This window comes from Gallus gallus, chromosome 1 (assembly GCF_016699485.2).
Source record: "Gallus gallus isolate bGalGal1 chromosome 1, bGalGal1.mat.broiler.GRCg7b, whole genome shotgun sequence".
NCBI lineage: Eukaryota > Metazoa > Chordata > Aves > Galliformes > Phasianidae > Gallus > Gallus gallus.
Window position 1 is genome coordinate 137,582,498 of NC_052532.1, and position 24,280 is coordinate 137,606,777.

General features: G+C 43.9%; 2 protein-coding genes across 2 annotated transcripts; both read right to left on the reverse strand.

Moving 5' to 3' along the window:
• Positions 1–1,133: 1,133 nt before the first annotated feature.
• Positions 1,134–8,658, reverse strand: LOC771012 (coagulation factor X-like). The gene is made up of 5 exons (XM_040662537.2): positions 8,546–8,658; positions 6,432–6,563; positions 5,318–5,481; positions 4,201–4,318; positions 1,134–2,956 (listed from the first exon to the last, which is right to left on the reverse strand). The coding sequence occupies exons 1-5, from the start codon at positions 8,619–8,621 to the stop codon at positions 2,409–2,411; spliced, it is 1,038 nt and encodes a 345-aa protein (XP_040518471.1). The 5' UTR covers positions 8,622–8,658; the 3' UTR covers positions 1,134–2,408.
• A 2,680-nt stretch (positions 8,659–11,338) lies between these two features.
• On the reverse strand, positions 11,339–23,995 carry F10 (coagulation factor X). The gene is made up of 8 exons (NM_205022.2): positions 23,814–23,995; positions 21,515–21,675; positions 20,054–20,078; positions 17,019–17,132; positions 15,958–16,098; positions 14,875–15,128; positions 13,515–13,632; positions 11,339–12,696 (listed from the first exon to the last, which is right to left on the reverse strand). Exons 1-8 carry the CDS (start codon positions 23,881–23,883, stop codon positions 12,152–12,154), a joined length of 1,428 nt encoding a protein of 475 aa, NP_990353.1. The 5' UTR covers positions 23,884–23,995; the 3' UTR covers positions 11,339–12,151.
• Between the last annotated feature and the right edge of the window lie 285 nt (positions 23,996–24,280).

The window sequence follows — 24,280 nt, forward strand, 5'->3', positions numbered from 1 at the left end:
TAGTTTATCAGCATGTCCAGCACCCCTGTTTGCTGCAGGCCTGGCTGGCTGCCAGCTGAGAACTCTGTCACTGTCACACACTTTCGGGAAATGCACACTCAGCTATGGAAAGGGGACAGCAATGATATTCCAGAAAACATTACCTTTGCACTAAGCAAATAGAGAAAGCTGATGGCTGGGCTCACAGCCACATTTGCACCTGGGTAGCCCTGCTGCTGAGCAGCGCAAGGGCACTGCAGTTGGTTTGTGGACACTGGAGGTGGTTCAAGGCTAAGGGGTGATGTGTGCTGCACAAGGCAGGAGCTGCTCCAGCCTCCACCTCCCTGGGGAGCTGGGGGATGGGGAATGAGGAAGAACTGACCAACAGGGGAAGCACATACTCTGCAAAGGGTTAATACTTAGTGCAGTTAAAATGAGTTATAATTCAGTTAAATGTCTGGACAGCAGCCAACCAGTGCTGTTCACCATCCGCAGGAAAAGAAAAAGCTTTTCTTGCTGTATCTGAAGGGCATCACCATCCCTAAAAGCTGGAGGGACTTGCACTTTTATTGGCGGAACATCAGCACCGCCCTTCTGTTTGGCTGCAGATTGCAGGACATCCTGAGGGAGGAATGAAACCACAGGAGATTTGAATATCTCCAGGGGGTTCTGCACCCACAGGGGCTTTCCTTGAGGTTGTGCAAGCCTCCTGACAGTTTGGCTGTGAAAACAGAAAACATCCTGAAGCTACTCTGACATCTCTGCAGACAAGTGCTGACATTTTCTATTCCTGTTTCTAAAGATATCACAGGGCTCTTCAGAGCCCCTTACAGGCTCAGTGTTCTTGCTTAGAACTCAGCTCCTGAAGTCTCCCTGTACCATTTCTGCTCTTCTTTTTCGACCTGGTTCTCTTCCTTTAGGTGGCAGATGAACAGCCCTGCAACTGAGTCCAGACGCTGTGATTTATGGAGTCCCCGTGGCCATCCAGTCGCTTCCTCTGCCACAGACTCAGCAGAAGGGCAGCCCTGCCCTGAACTCAGTGCAAAGCCACCACCTGAGAGCCTTCAGCTACATCCTAGCCAGATGGGACCAGGAGTTGGAAGTGGTTCCTGCTGTACGCCTGACTCCCAAGCCACAGGAGACACAGGCTCTGTGGGTTTGTGCAACTGCCACACTGCTGGATTACATTTAGAAGTTGACTTCAGCATTCATGACAGGAAAAGAAAATATACATCTGCAACAAATGTGGCATTTGTAGGTGCTTACAGAAGAATCAAAGTAAATCTTCTAGAACAGCCTAAGTTACAACTCTATCCTCTTTCTGTAGGCTTAGAAGGTTGACAGAGGCAGAGCATCAGTAACGTGATGCGTGTCTTTGGTTAGTCTCTTGAGAACTGCAATTTTCTGTGCAATTAAGCAGGCGGGTGAAACGCCTCTGCAGAAAGCATTTGTTCTCATGAACTGACATGCTTTTTAAAGGACATCACAGAGCACTTTATTTTTCTGTAGGGACCCAAGTATCTTACAATCCAGTTTATCATTTTTATGTACCACCGAACTGAATAGCAGGTCTTTTTCTTCTCCCTGCATTAAAGTAAAGCAGACAGAGTATGTGAGGCTCAGCTGGTTTTGGAGTCAGACTTTTCCTATTCTTGGAAGAAAATTTACCCTCACAGATTTAACATCTCTTTGGTTGTTATGAATTTAAATAACACCGTATATAAATGATGACTTACAACAATATTGTAATTTGTGGATTATGTAATACATTCACTTTATTATAGCCAAAATCATGACATGAGTGACAATGGTGAAAGAAGTATCTCAGAAGGACAGCAGGAGATTATCAGAACACCAGTGATGTTGGTAATTATAAGCAAGCTTTGCCAAATCAGTTAACTTAATGTAACAAAGCATTGGTGTCAGGGACATGCCCAGTTCCTTAGACTCAAGTGTGGATAGACAGTCGGTTTCCCCATTTTTCCAGATTATAAGCAGTTTTTCCAGAGTCTTTAGAAATACTGTCCTACTTAGATATTATTCTGGTCTACGTTTATTTCTATAAAGCAAGTACTGCCACAGGAAAGTTAAGTTAGTTGTAGCCTTTGAATGGGAGGTCTACCAGGCTGGGCAAATAGGCTTACTTGTACAGCCAAAGCCTCCTAGACAGGTTCAGTCAACCACAGCACAAGCAAAAAGAACTCCTAAATCATTGTAATTGAAGATGTTCCATTATTGTCCCAAACCAGCAAGCTCTGTTGAAAGTTCACATACACCTTCTGAAAAACAGGCATGAGCTCATGAAGGAACAACTTGCATCTTAACAGAAGTGTTATTAGAATCACAGCAAGCATTTTACAAAGAGGAAAATATTATTTGGGGATCAGATCCGTTGGCTAAGACAGTTGGGTTGATTAAACAACAAGCCATTAAGAGTTTTGTGTCAAAACACTTCTTACCCATGGCAGGAAATTTGATAATTTAGTGTATATTCCATACTTTCCTTGCTTCCCACACCCTTCTCCCCAGCTGATGATACCAGTAACAAAATAAGTGCCATTATATTCGGTTACATGGGGGCCTCCTCCATCTCCTTGGCAGACATCTTGCCCATCCTTATTATAACCTGCACAGAACATGTTTCTTGTGACTAAATAACGAATAGCTTGCTTGCAAGTTTTCTTGTCCACATAAGGGACCTGAAGCACTTTCATTCTTCTGACTGGCTGCGTGTGTTCATAGGAGTTCCCAAAGCCACTGACGATTCCAAATGTTTGGTTCATCAGAACATCATTAGCAAAGTCTTCTTCTGGAAGGCATGCTGGGACAACATCCTCAGAAAATGTGATAGGTTCCCTTAATTTGATGAGGGCTATGTCACTATCATAGGTTTTAAAATTAAACTTGGGATTTGAAATTATTTTTTCCACTGTGTGCAATGCAGTACTTGGTTCTTCCTTTTCTCTGTCCACCATCCCTGTGTCAGATTATTAAAACAGCTGTTAACAAGATTATATCAGCAAGCCCAAACAACACCTCAGTAAAAGATGGGACTAAAGTATCTTGTATTTGGAATAGACATTTGTACTGTACAAAAAAAATAGAGCTGGTCTGTATCTTGATGCTGTAGCATTGTATATCAGTTTTGGGGAGGTTTTTAGATGATTGCCAAAATGCCAAGCACATTTAAAATCAAAACTTTGCTATTGGAATGACAGTCTCAATGACAACGTTCATGTAAATTCTGGCTACAACACACCCGCTGCTACTCCTCATATGCAAACAAAACCCCAGCACTGAAGAGTAGGACCTTGCCCCTGTTCTTTGTAGAGCAACGTAGTCAAACAGACTTAAACTGGAAACATTCATTGTCTTTAACATTCTGCACATAAAAATAAAAGAACTTGTTTATATTTAATCTTCTCAACTTGTATGAAGACTCTTTTGGAATTAAATTGACAGGCATTAATGTCTAGACAGTTTTTTTTATTTACTATTGCAGAACAAGTGCAAATTTTGTGACTCAGAATACCGTTTTCAGTGCCTGGAACTTGTGACAAACTACCTTTTTTTTTTTTTTCCCCTTCATAAATTACCATAATAAATAATGAAGGTAGGGTTTCAAGCACCCAACAGTCTCAGACTAGTTCCTACATGCTGTCAAAACATTTGTTGTTAGCATCTGAACATGGCATCTGGAAGACTTCAAGGTTTGGCCAGCACAGGGATTTGCATGAAGGTATAACATTAGACCAATTGACTAAATCTAAAACTAAATGTGGAAGAACTTCTTTAGAGCGAGAGTGACAGAACACTGGAACAAGGTGCCCAGAGAGGTTGTGGAGTCTCCTCTGGAGATATTCAAGATTCTGGATGCCTACCTGTGTGGCCTACAGTAGGGAAGCTGCTTTAGTAGGGGGTTTGGGCTCAATGGTCTCTAGATGTCCCTTCTGACTCCTGCAGCTCTGTGATTCTGTGAAATCAGCTCAGCATCACTTGCCCAGGTTTTCCTAGTTCCTATCACAGACAAGCTATGCTGGGCCAAGCAAGGCTTAAATAAACTGTCCATTCAACCAGGATGAACATGGATTTCATTGCTAGCCAATAGGCAAGATAAGGCAGTGAGATATATCTGTGGTTCAGTGTCTTGCACACAGACACTAAAAGAGTTTCTTGGTAGCACTTACTTTTATAGTAAAGGTCAAAATGACAACAACTCACCAACAAGAACCTGTAAATCTGTGGAACTGTTAACGCAGTGAGCTGCAGTAAGTATAAAATACTCATTCAGAATCGTTCCCCCACAAATCCATCCACCATGCTCGTGTACTAGAACAGCCTGCCAAGAGAGGAAAAAACGTAAGTGCAAAAATGTATGTGCAGGGAAATCCTCAACAGCTAGTTGAGATTCAAATACTTTTCTTAAAGAAGAAATTTTCATATGTATTTTCTGTCAGCAGCATCCTCAATTTGAATGTAGTGAGAGTTACACTCAAGAAGTGTAGCCACCACAGTGGGAAACTTGACAAGACGAACATTCTTCCTGGCTCAAAGTTGAGTTTGCATACTCAGTTATTATCATTTTCTAATCAAATTTGGTTAATATTCTAACAGCATTATTCCTCTATGTATTTTGTTTGACTTCAGTAGTAGTCAAAACAAGAACACCAGCCATTCTTTTGACACTGCCATGTTGCAATCTGAGTAGCTGTATGGCTGGCAAGTCCAGCTCTATGCTCAATGTCTGCCACTCTCCTTCTCTCCTGACCTCCTCCTCTCAGCATGTTCTTGATTTTGAAAACAGTCATATCTTCATTCATGGTAGTAGACATATGCAGAAATGTGTTGTTCAAGAGGGAGAAACAACCAAATGTTGACAACAGCTTGTTTCAGAGCACAGACTTCTGTTCCCACTGTCATCCAGTTCTGCACCTTCACTCTCCTTCCCTGCTGCCACTGCTCTCAGCATGATTGCGAGCACAGCCATGAGCCCATAACTTCACTGTTTCCAAATGTCCTGTCAGTTAATTGCCACGGTGAGACCTATTTATCCTACCAGTCACCATGCTATGTGTGAGCAGCATGGCAGGTTGAACCTGTTGCTTTAGTAAAGAGGTGAGCTATGCAGTGTTGCCCCTGTTTGTCTTCTATGCAACTAATAGACAGGGTCTATTCTGACCTATTAAATCTGCCCTGCTTGGAGGAGCTGCAAGTCCTGCCTCAAGCTGAGTTACATCCCCCATAGCAAGAAGGGAGGAGGAGTGTGGTGAAGTGTAAATGATTTCCAGACCTGGTGAGTACCTGAGGTGTTAAACCTCTTGGCAGTAAGGCACCTTACCTGCCATGGACAGATGCTGGGTATACTGCCAGCCTCTTCTACTACCTCAGAGTGGTTACTTGGAGCCTCAGTGGTTTCCTCATTTTTAAGATGATCTTCTGGACTTGTAACATTTTCTTGATCCACTTCATGATTTCTCTTAAATTTACCACACGGGAACTTAACTGCAAAGGCAAAACTGAGACACCATTACTTGATGTCTGAATCCGACTGAGAATTGGGTGCACCTGACCCTTATTGACAGCAAGGCTGTCCCACCTGTAACCCAATGCAAACCAGGTGTGAAGGCCCAGCTGCTGTTACCAGCCTTCACTTTAGCTCAGAACTGCCTTTCTTGCTGGCCTGACAGAGCCCTCAGTGTAACAAGCAGCTTCGTGGCCAGCAAAGTACTTTCAGTGCACCTCTTACTGTTCTTCACCACAAGAAGTGTCTCAAACTTGCTGGAACATGGGTTTTGCAGTCAAAAGCAATCTTTGGATTTGTAGATAAATATATACTGTGGAGGAAAATGGTTTGAAAGGAAACAGGTTGCTTTCAGGGTATCACATCTTTGTGAAAATGAATGAAAATTAACTTAAGAGTTCAAGAAAAACTCTCTGACAACAGCCGATACGATTGCTTTGACTGCAGTTGGATACTCAGGTATCCTTATCAGGGTTGGCTCTGCAAGAACTTTCATGATATTGACAAAAACTTCACAAATGCAAAAGGGAAACAGACCAGGCTGGTTGAAAAATGAAATAAAAATTCCAATTCTAAAACTTGCTCATGGGTTCAGCAGCTCCAAGGTATTTAGAAGTTAGACATCTTCCGTTATTGGTACTGCTATTTTCATGTACCTGTTGGAAGACGAGTTTTGCAGTCAGGTCTGAGAACATACCCATTTGCACTATTTTGGCCACTGCACATCACTCACAGTTGTACGATTTGATATTGGTTAGATTATCACCTTTTGCTAAAGGACTTCTCATTGGTAACAATTCAAGCAAGCCAGATGCCAACAGTGAACATTATTCCTCATACTGCAACAGCACTGCAATACATCAGCCCTTCCTAAATGCAGTAAGGATGTGATGTGTGTCCAACAGAATGAACTTTAAGTGTGGCTTCGTACCTACAGGAACGCAGGTTTTGTTGTCATTGTCCAGAGCATAGCCAGAAACACAGGAACATACCACTCCTTCATCTTCCTCTTTGCAGAACTGTGCACAGTTCCCGTTGTTGACCTTGCATGTACTTGGTATGACTGCAAAGGAGGCAAGCTTAGAGACAGGTTCCACATTCATGCTGATTTCATAAAAGCACAAGCAGCTATAAAATCTTGCTTGCAAGCATTATTCAAAACCCTCACCACTTTGTATTTCTGTGCAGTTCCTGCCAAAGGTCTCCAGTAATCACAAGTATAAAAATGAGCATTTTTAAGAAAGCCATAAGCTGTTAACGAGACCACTATCATTTCACATCTTATGTTGGAATAGTTCCCCAACTATAACTTGCAGCTCTTTGAGAGCACAAGCTGAGATAATCTACAATCAGAGGAACAGAGGGAGAATAAGAGATTAGCAACAACTTGACTATCAGACTCCAGCACTACGAGCTCATAATGGGAAAAATCTTCCCTGCAGTAACAGTGTGAGAGCAAGGAGAGGTAAACCAGTTCTAAGAGAGGTGGTCTAACCCTTCCTACGGGTTTGTAGGATTCCACAGCACACCCGTGCAGCTAACCCACTCTTAGCTAGCCTTATTACAACTAAATGTGTAACAACAATATCCATACAGAGCTTCACACAGTGTGGCATGATCCCATTGCCTCTTGTCTTCACTTTTTGTCTAGTGGAAACGGAGACCACTTCAGTTCCTTCCTTGTTTTGTTACATACTTCAGAGACTCCCTTGATTATGCATTGTGGGGCTAAGGGAGAAATTTTGTTTTGCTCTTCCTGAATTGCCTCCTATTTATGTTGGACTACTGCACTGTTTTTTTTACAAGATGGTCTTGAACTCTCATATTGATTTATGGTAGTCTTTCATTCTGGAACTAGCTATAAATATCAGGAGTAAACACTCTCTCCCACCCTTCATGTCACTGGAGAAGACGATGAACAGCAGAGGTCCTAAGACTCACCTGTGTGGAGCCCTGCACTCCCTATCAGCTTTCCTTCAACACTGAAACACTGGCTAGTACAGCCTCGTAGCCTGATGTGCAACAACCTCTCTGTAGTTTCACCCAGATCACGCTTCCCTACCTGCTACAGTGAGAGTATTATATAAAATGATGTGGATGTATGGCATCTTTTGCAGCCTGTTATCCTGTCCTTGGGGGAAATGAGATTGGTGTGATGTGATTTGTTTCTGACAGCTGCAACTCAGCAGTTTCTTTTCTCCTTGCTGAACACAAATAATCTGATACCTTAAGGAAGAAAGATTATCTTCACCAATGGGGAAACATTCTCCTTGTTCTCTCTTTCTATACCTATATTCTTAGATCAGCGCTTGATTTTCATGTTTATCTTATTTTATTTAGGCCTTAGCCGTTCTGTTTTTATGCCAGGATGTTTGCAATTATTTTATGCTGATCCTCTGTGATTTGAACTAATTCTTTCTTTTCTATGTTTTGGAGGTCAAGTCTTGGAGCAGCTCCTTATTTTAATTAATCCTCCTTTCCTTTTTTTGACCTTGGGATAGTGTGACATGTAAGTAAGTTTTTATTTTTATAGACATATCCATATATTTTTGCTCTTTTAAAGATACATTAATTTTATTCCTTGTTCCTTTTCTTCCTTCATAATAAGCTCTGTCATTTTACAACATGGAGTCCTAGCTCTTCTCTGCACTATTAAACACCATGGGTTCAGTTTGTCAGTAGCTTACAAATCAACACTGATAATAAGGATCATTGAATTCTCACATCCCTTGAGTGAGGATGTAAGAACAGCACATCCTTAGTGCTGTCAGTTTGAAAGCACTGCATATTGACATATTAACCCTGTCCTTAACACTGACACAACCACTTCACACCAAAATGGTATTCCCCCCAGTGACTCAGCCAAGAATATACTGTAATATACTGTATAACTGTAGCAGGCAAATGGGATCAACGTGGGTAAGAAAGCAAAGCTAACAGGTTTCCCTGCTGGCACTCTGCTCCACAGAGTGCAAATGATGGCAAATAGTTACCTGTGCGGCTGAGGCAAAGCAGCACAAAGCCAAGTTAAAGTGAAGACTGCACCTGTTTGCAGAGTCTGAAGGAAAAGGAAGACAACGGGAAGAAGCCACGCTGCCCAACGGTGACCCATCACTGCCATCCTGTGAGCTCACTTGGCGTCTCTCTCTGGTTTTCCTGCAGGGCTCTGGGGCAGCTGCTAAATAAGAAGTACTGCAGAGCAAAGGTCGTTAACTCAGTAGAAAACAAAACTGCTAAGGGCAAAGCGTGGGCTCAGAGTCACCAAAGGACAACGTTAAAGCAGCAAAAGCCACTGTGTCACGGCAATGCCACCCCGGCAGCTTGTAGGTGCCTCATGACAGCAAAGTTCCACAAAGGCATCAGGCTGGACAGTACTTTCACAAATGCATCAATTTCCACCTCATTTTGGACATGTATGTATATTTATTGGCTAATGCCACTCCATTGGGATAGCTGATGACAGAGCCTTGTGGTCTGAGGCTCTGACTATTCTGGATAATTCTTCAGCTGAAAATGAGTTCCATCTGGATACAGCCCCTGCAGCAGTGTGTTTCCCTGCCATGCTGGAGGATATCACAAAGAGGGCCTTCTTGCCCACCTTCATTCCTTACAGCAGCCCCATTGTGCTACATTCTTTCTCATTTCTTAAGGAGCTCCAACATTTGAGACTTCACACAGATAAAACGTATTGGAGGCTTTTCCAGCCTCAGAGGTAGAAGGATTTCCATGAGACCTCTTTGAACCTTCCTCACTGCAAATGAGCTGGACTCTTTTTATCTTCACCACAGACATGAATATCTGATTAGTTTCTGCTTTTCTACCACAGGTTTGTTTTTCTTTTCTTTTTGTTGTTGTTGTTGCTTTTTTTCCACACATGAACGCTGTTGCTGTGTTCTGCTCAGGCCTTCTCTATCTTATCCTAAAGAGGCCTCATTTTTCTCATGAGATCCAGTGTCTCCTGTTCAAGAGGCTTTTGTCCAGCTACTTTATCTTGGACTAGGCCTGACAAATGCCCTAGCTTCTTATTCATAGAATAGACTCACTGAATCACTGAGGTTGGAAAAGACCCTTAAGACCAAGCCCAACCATTGACCTGACACTATTAAGCCCCACCACTAAACCACGTGGTGATGTGTGAATGGTTGGACTGGATGATCCTGTAGGTCCTTTCCAACATTAGTGATTCTATGATTCTGATAGCCCTAAGGTCTATGTCTACATATCTCTTAAATACCTCCAGGGATGGGAACTACACTGCCTCCCTGGGCAGCACATTCCAATGCCTGACCACCATTTCTGTGAAGAAATTCTTCCTGACATCAAATCCAAATCTCTTCTTGGGCAATTTCAGGCCATTTCCCCACATCCTGTCGCCTGAGAAAAAGAGACTGACACCCTCTTTACTGCAACCTCTATTCAGGTTGTTGTAGAGAGCAAGGAAGTCTCCCCTCAGCCTCTTCTCCAGACTAGGCAACTCCAGTTCCAAAAGACCTCCGTTCCATATTCATCATATTGTTCCTCTCTAAAGCTTCAGCGTAATTGCACTCTGCTTGCCATCCTTCCTTTCTACCCTTTCTACTCAGCACTGCCTTTTCCTTGCAGGCTGAGAAAGCCTGAGCACCTGAGGGTAGCTTTGAGCTTCCACTTCCACCATTTACTATTGGTAAATGGCAGCTCTTGTCTAAATCAGCAGTGATTGTTTGCCACGAGGAGTTCTGGCCTTTTAAAGTCCTCCCTTCCCAGCAACAGCCACCCTTACCAGAGGGAGGTCCTCTCCTCAGCCATCCCAACACTTTACATACATAGTCCAGTCCAAGTGTCACTTCAGGCTTCACTGACGCAGAACGATGCCCTTAGCACAAGTTCTTGAATGGGGTTTGGGTAGCACCTGTGCCTGAGCACTTGCCTCTGAAAAGGGATGTTTCACCCTGATGGTGTATGGGGTGAATGTGGGACAAAGGGTTAGAAGGTACAGTGGACAGAAAAATTCGTGGAACTAACATTGCTGAACAAACATTTAAATAACCCTGCTGTGATTTTATACAGGTGGAGATCATCAGTCAGGGGTAAATGACCTGCAGTTCTTCATGTCTGCATTTTCTGCTGACTGCAGCAATACTTTGGTGCAGAACAGAGCTGTCTTTCTAGTTTTTCAACCTGTCTTGCTCACAGCACCTGCTATACAAAACTAGCCAGTACCCACTCAAACCCTAAGAGATAAGTGGCAGGTGTCTGGCAAAGTTTAGCGTACCTCAGACAGCATAGGAGCATCATAGATCAGAGGAGCCTTGGAAAATCCATCAGAATAGGTAGGGAACTAGACATGATAGTACATAATAAAAAGCTTGAGTAAATTGGGTTTGTTAAGCCAGGGAGAGTTGCGTATAGATCTTTCCACAAGGAAAATTCCAAGGGGATATGACAAATTTTTAGCTGTGAGCATGCTAAAACACAGCCACATGTTGCCCAGAGGGGTAGCAACTTTGCCTTAAAAGTTTTCCAAACTTGACCAGACCCTGCACTGATTTCTGCACTGATGACAACCTGATTTCTCTTTGATGTTAGACTTGCTTTAAGCATGGGGTTGGACCAGACAGCTTTCACTTATCCTGTCTACGGCAAATTATTTCATGATTTCTGTAACTAGAACTGTAGCTGTGAAGGTCTGAAGAAGAATGTATGCAGGAACAGCGCTCCACGTACAAAAAACTGTGTGTTGAGCCACTGCTAATCATAAGGCAAGGGAAATGTGTCACATGTTTGTTTGGAGACATGCACCCTTTCTTCACTTCCATATGAGACTCTGTCTTCATATATGTATAAGCTGACCAGAGGGAATAAAAAAAGAACAAAAAAGAAATAATGTTTTATTTCAAATGCTGATGTACACTGATAATGCATCTTACGGTACCACCTGGAACAACTACACACAGAAGGACCGATTCTCAGCCATGCACAATCCAGAATATAATACAGGAAACAGTGAACATACATGTTATTTTTTTCTGAAGGAGCAGAAAATAAGTGTTCAAATTAAACTAGAGTGAAGTACAACCATATAAACCAACACAACACTTTATTTAGCTGCTGTGACTTAAGTGGGAAGTTTTGTGGAACGTGGTTGTTTAGCAACACACTGAATACTTACTTGTGTCTCAGCTTTGGCCGAGGAAGCTTCCCTTCTCCCTTCATCTTCTAAGGACAGCCACAGGTAGAAGCTAAAAAGCTCCAGTGGGAACAAACTCCCTACTGAGTGAGTGGGCTGCAGTAGGAGGACTGGCTGAAGTCCTGGCCTTCCCACTTTCATCATGTTATGTCCAGGAGCCTCTGGTGGAATCACTTGGGCACAGACAGGAACCAGAATGACACTATGCAAATAACCAGTCAAGGAATCAGAAGACACCAATGAGCAGGCACTTTGTTTGGCGAAAGCCCCTTACTGTACAAACTCAAAACACCACCAGCAGACCACATATACATGCTTAAAGTCAAGAAAATAAAAGAAAGAAAACAGAAGCAGCACCATAACTTCAAGAAACCAGCTTTCAAAACAAGTTTAGCAGATGTGGCTAAAAAATACAAATAAAAAACATTTCCATTAGAGAAACTGCACCTTGTTTCCTAATGGGAGGTTTGAGAGCCACGCCACTACTACTTTTGCCTCATGACTGTCCTTACCCAACGTAAGAATCTGGACAGCTTGGTATATACACCATATTTGCCCTTCCTTGCACATCCTTCTCCCCAGCTAACAATTCCAGTAACAAAGTAAGTATCCTTATATCTGGTTACATGGGGGCCTCCACTGTCTCCTTGACAAGCATCCTTTTGCTCTGTTTCATAACCAGCACAGAACATGTTTTCTGTTATTGCAAAGTTAGTGGACTGCTTGCAAGTGCTCCTATCAACATAGGGGACTTCAAGCACTTTCAGTCTTTTGGAAAGCCGTCCAGCTTCAAATTCACGCCCAAAGCCACTAACCATCCCAGACTTTTGGTTCATCAGCACTTCATTAGCAAAGTCTGCTTGTGGGAGGCATGCTGGGACAACATACTCCGAAAACTGTATGGGTTCCTTCAGCTTTATGAGGGCTATGTCATTATCATAAGTCTCGGCGATGTACTTAGAGTGAACAAATATTTTTTCTGCAGTATGTGTCGTTTCAGAATGTTCTTCCTTTTCTCTATCCACTTCACCTGTACAAGATAATTAAAAGGATCATTTATAGGATAAGATAACAGAAAATAAGAACAGTGTTGATAAAGGAGGACGCCAGTATTCCCATTGCTACCGCTCTGACTAAATCTCCATACTGTACAAGTAAATTGCAAGAATGGACTGCAATATTTATTAGCCCCACTTGGATGCAGTTTCAGCTCCAAGGTTTTATGTATGAAGATTTCCATACCAGTTTATGTAAATCAGCATAAATTTATTCAGCTAAACTAATGCAAGTTTGGTGGATGTTTTACAGCAGCTTGAGCCTGGTCTATACTGGGGAAGAGCATCTGCTCTGGATCAAAACTAAAAGAGTGCAGATACAAAGTTGTGTTGATCTAGTATCATTTCTCAAAAGTAGAGCAGTGAGCTAATGTGAGATAAGAGTTTCTTCTTCCACTAGTCTGTGTGTCACAGCTTTCCTCAGTGTTCCTGTAGAAAAAAGTTGGCGTGTTTCAGATCTGCAGGAAAAAAATTATGAGCTTTCTGGAGAAGCATTACTCTGACAAGCAAAGTGCTCACCAACACTTCTAGAACATTTGTTCTTAAACCCTTCCAGCTACCTGGCAAAGAAGAAATTATCACCATTATCACCTTCTATTTCAGTTGCCCCACTGATTACAAAGCAGGATTAGTAATCAAAATAGGAAACAGTAGAGAGCATAACACCACCAAAACACCAAACCAATAACAAACCAGTTGATATGATTACATCTAACATGGGTATTAGAGCATAGAGAATCAGTCTGCAACTCATCCTCACACATCACAAGAAAAGAAATACACAGCGCCTTACCAACAACAACTTTGATCTCTTTGGATTGGTTTATGCAATGAGCAGCAGTAAGGATGAAATCTTCATTCAGTATAGTTCCGCCACAAAACTCTTCCCCCTTCTCATTTATCAGCACGGCCTATGAGAGAAAAGAAATGGTAAGTGCAAAATTTAAAAGAGCAGCTTAATGTCAATGAGCTATAAACAGGTGGTGGTTTTCTCTGCACACTGCATACGTGCACATTACAGTAACACGTATGCGGCACTCCACAGATTGTCCCTAGTGCTGCATACACATGTGTGTATGCTACAGATCAGCAGGTACTGTTACAGAGTCTCCGCTGTCTTCCTGTGATACAGAGGTTCAGCTTTCTGACTTCATAGTTCTTCCTTTTAGTGACACCTGCTAGGAACAAGATGCTGGCTGACTAAGCAAGGAGCAATGGCCTTGACTTACTATCCCATAGAATTTCTGCCCAAGTTCTACTCCTGTTCGACCCTCCTAGTGTCCTGGAGACAGGGACAGATTTTGGCTGTTATGAAAGCAAATGCATGCTTCCTCTGATATGCTGTCAAGTACACTACCTAAAGGGACTGCTGTCTTGGCGAACAGGGATGGAAAGCTGCAAGAAAAAGGCACTGAGAATGTGGTTATACACTTAGAGTACTCAAGCCACACTAAGAAGAAGCAAGCATAATTCCCTGATAAGCAGTGGCTCTGCCTCTGCAAAACAGCCTATACAACACATGCACAAATTTACTGTACAATATTGACTTTTGCAACTAAAGGTTGATTCAGTTAAACTTAGGTAGTGCTGGCCAAGCCGTTAGATCAGCAACCTGCTAAAAGTGTTTAAGCTCAGTGCTCACATTACCGTGGGCACCTCCTCTTACCAGCTCTACACAACACTATTGGACTATTAAGCTAATGGTCCCACTAGTGAGAAGAGCAATACGGAAAAGCACTCCATGATACATCTCACTCAGAGAAACAGAGAAGGTAAGTCATCATTCCTTAGAAAGGTTGAGCAAAGAAAGGCAAAGAAGGAAGACAAAGAAAGGCAGAAGCTGGTCAGCTCTGCCAGAACAGCACAGCTTATGCACAGAACTGGAACGCAACCTGTAAAGACAACACTGTTGAACCAGCATGTCTCAAAAGCCCTTTCTGGTAACAGGTTAAAAGCAGCACTTCCTAAAATGTCACAAAACCTTTCATTTTGACATTCTAAGGCTGCAGTTTGCAGAAGAGCACACACAAGTGCCTGAGTTCATGTAACTCAGCCAGTTCCAACTACAAACAGCACACGGCAGAACACAGAACACAAACTGACTCAATGAACGATCGTGCAGTTTCCCTCAAAAACACGTGCATCAGATTTACCTGCCATGGGCATTCACCAGGACGACACTCATCCCCACCTACTATCCTGGTATCGACATTTGGATCTGTGATACTCGATCCGTTGCGAGGAGGGGGAGTTGGGCTTTCTGTGGTAGTAGTAAAGACCTCCTCCAGAATTGATCCATTCGTGGAGGGGACATCTTGATCACTAGTTGCATTGGTATTACTATTAGTGGGTAAGATGACAGACCTTTTAATTCTTTTCATGAGAACTTTTCCACATGGGTACTTTACTGTAAAGACAAGAATGCTACAATTAGAGAAGAAGGACTGAAACACCCATGCAAGAGGAGACTCTTTGACAACGCCATCTCAGTAGTAAATCAGATAATGCAGCTGTTTTCAAGACTAACAAAACTCTGGCAGATGCAACAAAGGAGGAAGAGCAGACGTTTTGGCAGATGAGAGGCATTTGTTTGTCCTAAAATTTGTCCATAAGTTCAGTCTCTGCACCGTGTTTTCAAAGTATTTAAAGTTATCTTCAATTGTTTACATTGCCATATGCTTGTCCTAGCTCTTACTACAATCATCTTAATTAGAAAACTCAGAGCACTGTGTAAGAGAGATGGCCCAGGTTGTAAAGGATGTAAAAACCAATGTCAGGATCATACAGTTGACTCACATTCCCCTCCCTCCCGATTTGTTGGAATACGGTGAAAATGTACTTAAAATAGCATCAATCTTCATTATTTAATGTCAGCTGTTACTATTTCATTTCACTAACTGAAATCAAAAGAAGATTTTGCAAGTGACTCTTTTATACAGAATGTAAGATACAACTACAATTTTCTCTACAACTACAACAAGATACAACTATGATTTCCTCCTGTCAACAGCACTTTACTTCCTCAGGTAGTTCTGTGAGAGGTACTCTGCAAAGGGTGCCTTAGCTTTATTCTGTGAAGCTCATCACATCACCTCACACGTGGAAGGCTTTGAAAATACAAACCAGTTGGCCTCAGTCTTAAACCTATGCCATGTAGAATGTGGCTCAAAAGATATTCTTTAGCTGGGAAACAAGCCCCACCACCATTGCTATGAGTTTACCATATGGCTTCGTACCTTTTGAAACACACTGTTTGCCATCTTCTGCCAGCTCATACCCACTTGTACAGGAACACACGACATCCTTCTGCACGCTTTTTTTGATGCTGCAGAACTGCTCACAGTCACCATTGTTTATTTTGCAGTACTTCGGTATGACTATAAAGAGATAAGTTTGGAGAATAAACACTGACTTCACAGAAGATCTTGAAGTTCATCAAATTAAATGGCATTCTTTAAACAGGACAAGTAAATCCCCCTGTAAAAGACCTGAAGCTCATTTTAGTAACAGCATGAGTGGCTAACATTAGCTTATACCTTACAAAGGAAACGCATCCACCACACGAAGCATACTTGGAAACCCAAGTGCAAGCAGTGGCTGTGTCAGAGTGAGCTTCAAAAGCAGAGATAGTGGAGGAATTAATAAAATGCTAACACAGAAGTGCAGTTATTGGTAAACCCTCACCTGATTACTACCTCCTACCTTAAAAATCGCAACTCCTCACCACTCCCCTCAGATCTGTTTCTGAACTTCAGTTCCACACCCTCCACTCTTACTTCTGGACAATCACACCCCAGCAACATCACTAGAACTAGCTACATGCCACAGATGTGAGACTCAGTAAAGACTTATAAGAAAAAAAAGGTGATTCCTTGCAAGGCTTAAAAGTCTCTGCACTGTCTTCTGCAATTTGCCTTCTTTGGTTCTTCATGCTGTGAGCTGAGCAGGACTGTACTTCTGATCTTGGAGTCCAGGCTCTTTGATATCAGCAATACCAACCTTGTGGTTCTTAGATTTATTGTCATGCTTTGGGGATTTAAGCTCATGGAAAGAGGCACTGTGATAATTAAAAGTGCTTTCTTTAGGGCAAGTGTAACGTTGGAGTACTCGCTATCACTATTCAGACACTGAACCAGAGCATTTTTTGTTTCTGACGTGCTTCCATCTCATTGTTGACAGCCACCTATTCTACGCATTTTTCCAGGTGAAAAACAATGCTTGCTAAGGGATTGTTAAGTCTCTATGCTTCAGCAACCTGGCATATTCACTGCCACAATTCTCTGAAGGAGAAACCTACCAAATTCACAGTTCTTGCCTTGATAACCATCCAAACAGGAGCAAGTGTAGGAACCAAGTCCATCTTTACATTGTCCACCATAGTGACATGGATTTGAGCTGCACTGGTCGCCATCTACAAAAACAAACCAAAAACCAAATTGTTGTTAGAGAAAATACATTTTCAATGAACTCTGAAGGGGGGTTAGTTTTGACAAGCAATCATTCTTTTCAAGACATATGTCTTGTGAGTGGCCACATTCCAGGCAGAGCAAGAGCAACTGCAATCATTCCAAATAAGTGTGATTCATATATATATCCTCAGTTGTGCAATCTGTTTTTGGTGGCTACTGTTTGACAGTGTGTAGTTACAGCTTTTTTTCTAAGAAGACAAATTAATACTTGCTTGTCAAAGTGTACATTATTTACGGTGAAGACTGTAAAAGCAGACTGGATGTTTCCATGTTGCAACTACTGTCTAAAGCATTTCCCTGCCATTTCCATATAATAATAACTCAACTATTAGTTATTTAAAGGTCATCTCATCCCATGTGCGTGTGTTTTGCACACAGCGTTGCTCTTTTAAAGCAACCAGCGTATGAATCAGAAGATAAACAAAATAAAGCACTTTAAAAGCTCTTCTAAATCCGTGTTTGTGGGCCAAATTCCTGTTTTGTGCTGCTTGTGGTACCAAAAACGTCCCATTGTATCCACTGAGGTAAGAGTGGTGGCGTCAAAGAATTAGCTCTTACCTCACTCTCCCTGTACTTAACCTGGGATCTCCGTATTTGACAGTACAGTTCTACAGACTCTCTTCCTTTCCATGACACGAGAACAACTGCCTGACTTGACCCCAGCCACAGGGGGTCACTTGCACTGATGCTTGCTACCATGGTCTCTCCCACACAGCAACCAGCAGTAACAAATGCATTCCTGCATCACATGAACCTGCCAGGCCCTTCTGAATTGCATAAGAAAAGGAGGATATCTGGAGAACTGATGCTTGCTAATTCATTGCCTTAGAAGCACACGTATTTCTGAATGTTACCACCTATTCTGCTCCATTTGGAGCAGCTGAAAGAATAGCAGTGCCCACAGAAGAGAGAAGATGCAGGATACTGCTCATCCTAAGGATCCAGTGTGCCATCTGCATGATGCCCCCGGCTGTGAACTCCTCTGCTGAAGCTGCATCTGACACAGAGAATGCTTGTGGGGCTTTGTGTACTGCCCCACAACTCTCCGCTCCTTCTGTACCTGAACATGGCTGCAAACACCAGCATTCCGAACGCTGCGTACATGTGATCCACCACAGAGGTGCTGAAGACTGATCCTCCATGGTGGAAAGGCAAGATCACCATTTATTAAAACAAAGGCACACTGGTGGCCTGCAGCACAGCTCCCGGTTTCTGCCTCCTCTGTTGTCCTGGAGGGCTCCATTCTGTATTGGACTCATCTAAGCAGCATCCTACTAATAGAAACCACAGTTTCTTAATTTTCCCTGTACTGCAGTTGCTGCTGGGGGACTGAGTTTTATATCAGTGTTGCACAAAAACATTGCAGAATCCCCTACTAAAAAAAGAAATGAGAATGAATTGTTCTAACTTGGCTGAGGGCAGCTGTGGCTTTCAGAACTTCTAAACACCAAATAATGCATGCGTAGACTGTGGTTTAGGATGTATGAAATTGGCATTTCCGCAGCGAGCACTGGCACTGATGTTCCACCGCCTGTATTCTCATGAGAAAATGGTTTGAAAATTTCCACTTCTGTTCACTACAGCACTGACGCAGGCTTTGTTGGCAATTTTACCCTGTAGGGTGCAGAATTCTTCCCCCCCTTAGCGGATTGTGAAAGGCTGCATCTTCTTTGTGGCAACTGTCCTCAGTTTTCTTCAGACTCAGAAGACAAAGCTGAGCAATCTCTGGTCAACATTTTTGAGGTACTCTTCCTAACACGAAGGCTAGATGCATACTTCAGGAGAACATGTTACCAAACAATAATACATTAAAAATACGCCCCTGTTGGCTTATTACGAACAGAACCCTAATAAGTACAAGTCAAACCTTCAGAAAAACAAAAACAGAGAAGACTGGCAGGCAGTATTCGCTAACCCGCTGGTATGTCATTCTTGAATGCCAAACGGCTCTGTAGAAAACGATTCCCACCAAGTCTCTGTCTTACAGGAATCAGCAACACCGTGGCATGGATGATAGCATGCAAGTGGAAAGTGACTGTGCAGCACAGACTGATACGTTGCGTTGCCTGACGCAATGAAGTGCCACGCCCGTCTATGACTCTTTGCAACTCGGGCTCCTCCATCTCGGGCTGACCCTCTGCAGGATGATGAATGGGCAGATCCGGGTGCCGAGCTTCTGCTTCTCACTGCCCTTGGCATGCAAAGGGCCAGTATTCTTTTTTTGAGAGAATCATAGAATCATAGAATGGCCTGGGTTGAAAAGGGCCATAATGAACATTTAGTTTCAACCCCCCTGCTATGTGCAGGGTCGCCAACCACCAGACCAGGCTGCCCAGAGCCATATCCAGCCAGGCCTTGAATGCCTTCAGGGATGGGGCATCCACAACCTCCTTGGGCAACCTGTTCCAATGCGTCACCACTCACTGTGTGAAAAACTTCCTCCTAATATCTAACCTAAATCTCCCCTGTCTTAGTTTAAAACCATTCCCCCTTGTCCTATCACTGTCCACCCTCATAAACAGTCGTATCCCCTCCTGTTTATAAGCTCCCTTCAAGTACTGGAAGGCCGCAATGAGGTCTCCCAGGTGCCTTCTCTTCTCCACGCTAAACAAGCCCAGTTCCCTCAACCTTTCTTCACAGGACAAAGATGACCCCAGGAACTGGATGCTGCTGAATCTTGTCGTCAAATGAAGTGATGGGCTTCGAGAAACAGCAAGGCTGTAAATCAATCAGATTCCTCTTTCAGGGGAAACAGTGAAAAGAATAAACAAAGCAGCAGGAAGTGGTTATGTAAGAGGTGCATCCTTTTTAACCTTGCAAAAAGGAAGCTTAATTTTCTAAACAAATGCAGGCTCCTTCTTACCTACGTAGATATTCCAGAATTCCTCCTACGGGTTGGTGTGGCACAAGGGAAAACAAAAGAAAACAAAGAGTTAGATGAGAATTACTGTATTCAGTTCTTCAGGAAAATATCAGAGCTTTCATACAGAGGATACAAAAATTTAATTTACAGACAAACAGTGTCTTGCAGTCTGACATTGTCATTTAATTAATTAAAACCATCTGGTTTAAACCATCTATAGTGCTCAGCTCAAGAGAAACAGGTCTCACACACTTTTCAAAAATATCTAAACCTCCACTGAGATTTCTTAATGTCACTCACTCAGCATAAGGCTCTTCATTTCTTGCATAATTGTATCTTGCCCATGGTTTTGACTGAACTTCCTTACCTTCCCGCAATGTCAAATTTTCAGTTTCCTTCCCCTGCACCCCCATGGAGCAGGACCTCACAAATCCTGAGGTTTAAAAATATTTTGCCTGACTTCTGTTCTTCTGTCCCTCTCACTGAGGACTCAGGGTATGCTGCCTGCCCAAGATGGTCCCTTCCAGCTAGGTCTGGTCACCAGGTAGAACAGGCTGTGCTGGTTCTGCTATGGTTCAACCCTTACGCTTTGAAGTGCCCTGGCGATGCACCCATGACTCCCCACCCAGTTCACCTCAGGGCCACTCTAAAAACATTCTGGCCAGCAAGTAACACTACAGTTAAATGAATCTGGCCTTGACTCCAGTTTCAGGGCTGTTCCACATACAGCCAATGTTCCCAGTTTCCCTCCACCACCAAGTCATTTCAGTTTTCATGTATTACTTCTTCTGCTGACCCTCGTTCCCATACTTTCCCCATCTCTGCAGGCCTCCCTTCAGCTTGGGCACTGACTGCACTTCTAGCTAAAGTTAAGCACCCTCCAGGGTAGGGAAGGTGACACAAAAGTCACACACAAAAACCTCATTCCATGTGGGCAGCTTAACATAAAGAACTGTCCTCAGTACATGTTCTGTCAATTCAAACGCGGGAAAGACAGCCACAAAATGATATAAGCCCTGTAAAACTTCTTGGGATAAATATGGAAAAATATTCACACAAAGTTCCACGTCAGTATTTGCCACCTCAACCTTCCATGGGGTCTCCAACTAAGAACTCTTGAACATAAGTCATGCTGCTCAGCTATGCCACAATAGAAAATAGTTCTACTATAGAGAGTACCAAATTACTTAAAGGTCAAATACCTCATGATGGCAATTAAGCAGATCAGAACAGGTAAAAGAACAGTCTTTAACGTGGGGTGACCTTGCAAGAGATAAAAGATGTCTGTTTTTGTATGTGTATGCGTATGCCTTAGCATTTCCAACCACAATCAAAATCACCATCTATTCTTTGTGGAAAGTGATTGACAATAACACTTGTAAGTTTTGGCTCATAATACATCAATACTATTTTGTAAACATGAAATATGTAGGCCTGTGTTTCATATTAGCTCATCCTTACAGTTTTCTCATTGTCTTCAAAGGCTTCTCTTGCCTCTTCTTTTGAGCAGCGCTCCTCATTGCATTCTCTTTCAATATTGCCTTGCTTCATTTCTTCTAAAAAAGAGTTGGCACGTTTTGTTCTTTCCAAGAACTTGTCGGCACTTTCTTTCTTGATGAACACTAGACAATAGAGAGAATGGTACAATTACTGGGTAACATCTGGTGGTGGTAACAAGTCATCAGAAATAAGTGAAGAAAGAAAAACAAATCAGACCTTCTCACCACACTACCCGTAGGCAACATCACTGGTCATGTCAGCCCTCACGCAGATGGGATCTCAGGATCTCTGTGAGATCAGTAACTCCAAGACAAGCCAGAGGCCTGCAAAATTCTGTCCTTCCGCTGTTAGTCTTGAGAATAAAATGTGCAGGTTGCCGCCGCGGGTTTACAATTCTGTTGCTCCTGCTCTAGACTCCAGCCTTGAACAGAATCACTTGCACTGCCACGGTGAAGGTGAGGGAGGCTGCAGTCCCTGATTTGGTTTTAAAGCTGGCAACCAGGCAACACCACTGGCTGCTCTGGAGACACGTGGTCCAGAAAACAAACACCACACAAACAGAAGATGCAGCAATTTGCCAGCATGGGGATCTATTGGCAGATGGGAACAGCTGTTTCGCAGTCCCGCTTCCAGAAAAGAAACAGCCCACGTGTGAGATCTACTGCCCTGCACCACCACCACAAACCCCAGTGTGATGCCCTTGGCTCTTTCTTCCCACTTAACAACCGTCTTTCACAGTGTTATTGCCTTACTTCTAAGTCTGCAAGTACAGCCAAGGCAGCTGTATTCAAAGATTTAAAAATAGCATTCATCAAAATGAATGTCAGCTTCAGCATCTGACGAAAGTACAGCTTGAGTTCAGGCTGCTGGGTCGTTTTACTTTTTGAAAGCTTGATGTCACAGAGCACAAAACCTGCTGCCTCAAAGTTCAAGATGCAGGTCACCGATGATTTCATGGAAGGTTCAGAAGCGGTTAAACTCAGCTCAGCCATTTGGCTGCATGAGCCACCGTGATACCCTGCAGTAACTTGTGCACATACTACCTGCCAGGAACAACAGAAGCAACACTGTAGTAACTAGATTACCGATTACCTTGTAAAAAGCATATATTTTAGGAAAGCTTGAGGATTCTGAAAGCTAGCATTCTAAAAACCTGAAACCTACAGAGGAAAAAGTACTTTCCAGTCACAGGGTGGAGTGTGGAAGGCAGCGCTGCAGATGGGACTTGAAAGCCTATGGGCTCAGTGGGCAGCTTGCATTGACCTCATGCAGCTCGATGCAGCAAAATGTGAATTAGCTGATCAGTAATCATACTTTTTGATAGCAGAGCCAAAATCTGCTAGTGCTGTTCGTACTGAGCAGCAGCACAGAGCCTATGTGTACTGTGGTGTTCCACTCGCTCCGAGGAGGCTCTGCGCCAGAGGGCTACAGCAATGCTTGTGACTTTTAGCTCAGTAACAGTCAGCTCATTCACCCACTGCCTCACTTGTCCTTAAGTCCCTCTCTGCAGCGCAGGACACTGACAGGATGCAGCCGGTAGGGTCAGTGCCACTGTACTCCTTTGCCTCCACATCACTGCTGCATGAGGATGTTTTGGTAAACTTGAACTAGCCGATAAACGTTGTCAGAGCCGAGCTTCCTGCCATCCTGCCTTCTTCGAAAACACAGAGGAGCTCCGGCTGTTGGTCAGCTCAAGTAGGACACTCCAGCAGCTGGCTGAGGTTTTACCTTACTGTAAAACCCAAGCAGGCTGACTCACTGAAGGAAGAGTCAAAGCCCTCGGAGAAGCCGCCCGGTGTGGCTTTCTGCTCTCAACTTTGATGTTGACCCTCGCAGCACAAACAGAGGCAGGACGCGCTCGCTCCTAAGCCCCAGCCCGCGGCCAGGGGCAGCCGGCAGAGCCCGAGAACGGGAGCTCGCCGCGCTCGGAAGGCAGCCGTGCTCCCAGCGACGGCAGCCCCGTTCAACAGGGGGGGACCCCCGTGGTTAAATCCCAGCGGCCATCTTGCGGCACCCCAGGTGCCCCCCGGCCGCTCCCCGCCCCGAGGCTGCTCTGCCCCCCGGCAGGACTCGGGTTGCCCCCTCTTGGGGGTGACAGCCCGGTCTGCCCGCTCCTGGGGGCCGCGGCCCCCGCTCCCCTCACGCACCGCCCGCGTGCGGGAGGCACTTTCCAATGCGGGCGCTTCCGCGGCAGCTCCCTAAAAACTGTGAGGAGGGTACCCCCTCCTCGGCCCGGACGCCCCCCAGAGCCGCCCCTTACCGCCTCCTTCAGCCCGGAGCTCGTCCGGCAACGCCGCGCAGAGCAGCAGGAGCAGCAGGCGGCCGGCCATGGTGGCTCGGGATGGGCACCGCGACGGGACGGGACGGGACGGGACGGGAAGGGACGGAGCCTTCACCCCCGGGCAGGCAGAGACTGCGGCGGCGTTGCTTCACCCTGCCCAGAAATAGCGGAAGCGCCCTGGAGGGGGGAAAGCCGCTGTGGGATTTCTCAGCCGGGGGGTGGCCCGATTATGAGTCTTTCTCTTTCTTTCTTTTTTTTTTTTTTCCTAATTTATTTATTTTAGGAAGCCAGCTTTTTTAATCACTTTTTTCTTCTTTTTTCTTTTTCTTTTTTTCTTTTTTTTTAAAGGAAGAGGTTGGGAACAAATCATCAGCTTATTGAGCAAGGCTGGCCTTACCCAGCCTTGTGCCGGCCAGGTGTGGGGCTTGGTGTGATGCTGAGGGGTG

What these genes read in the sequence shown, in the direction of transcription:
- LOC771012 (XM_040662537.2), bottom strand. Translation starts at nt 8,621, where the DNA reads ATGGCAGTGATGGGTCACCGTTGGGCAGCGTGGCTTCTTCCCGTTGTC. An exon ending in CCTTCAGACTCTGCAAACAG is followed by an intron (nt 6,564 to 8,545) that starts GTGCAGTCTTCA and finishes CCTCCTTTGCAG; the next exon opens with TCATACCAAGTACATGCAAG. An exon ending in CCAGCATCTGTCCATGGCAG is followed by an intron (nt 4,319 to 5,317) that starts GTAAGGTGCCTT and finishes CTCTCTTGGCAG; the next exon opens with GCTGTTCTAGTACACGAGCA.
- F10 (NM_205022.2), bottom strand. Translation starts at nt 23,883, where the DNA reads ATGGCCGGCCGCCTGCTGCTCCTGCTGCTCTGCGCGGCGTTGCCGGAC. An exon ending in GCTCCGGGCTGAAGGAGGCG is followed by an intron (nt 21,676 to 23,813) that starts GTAAGGGGCGGC and finishes TCTATTGTCTAG; the next exon opens with TGTTCATCAAGAAAGAAAGT. An exon ending in AGGCAAGAACTGTGAATTTG is followed by an intron (nt 16,099 to 17,018) that starts GTAGGTTTCTCC and finishes ATCTCTTTATAG; the next exon opens with TCATACCGAAGTACTGCAAA.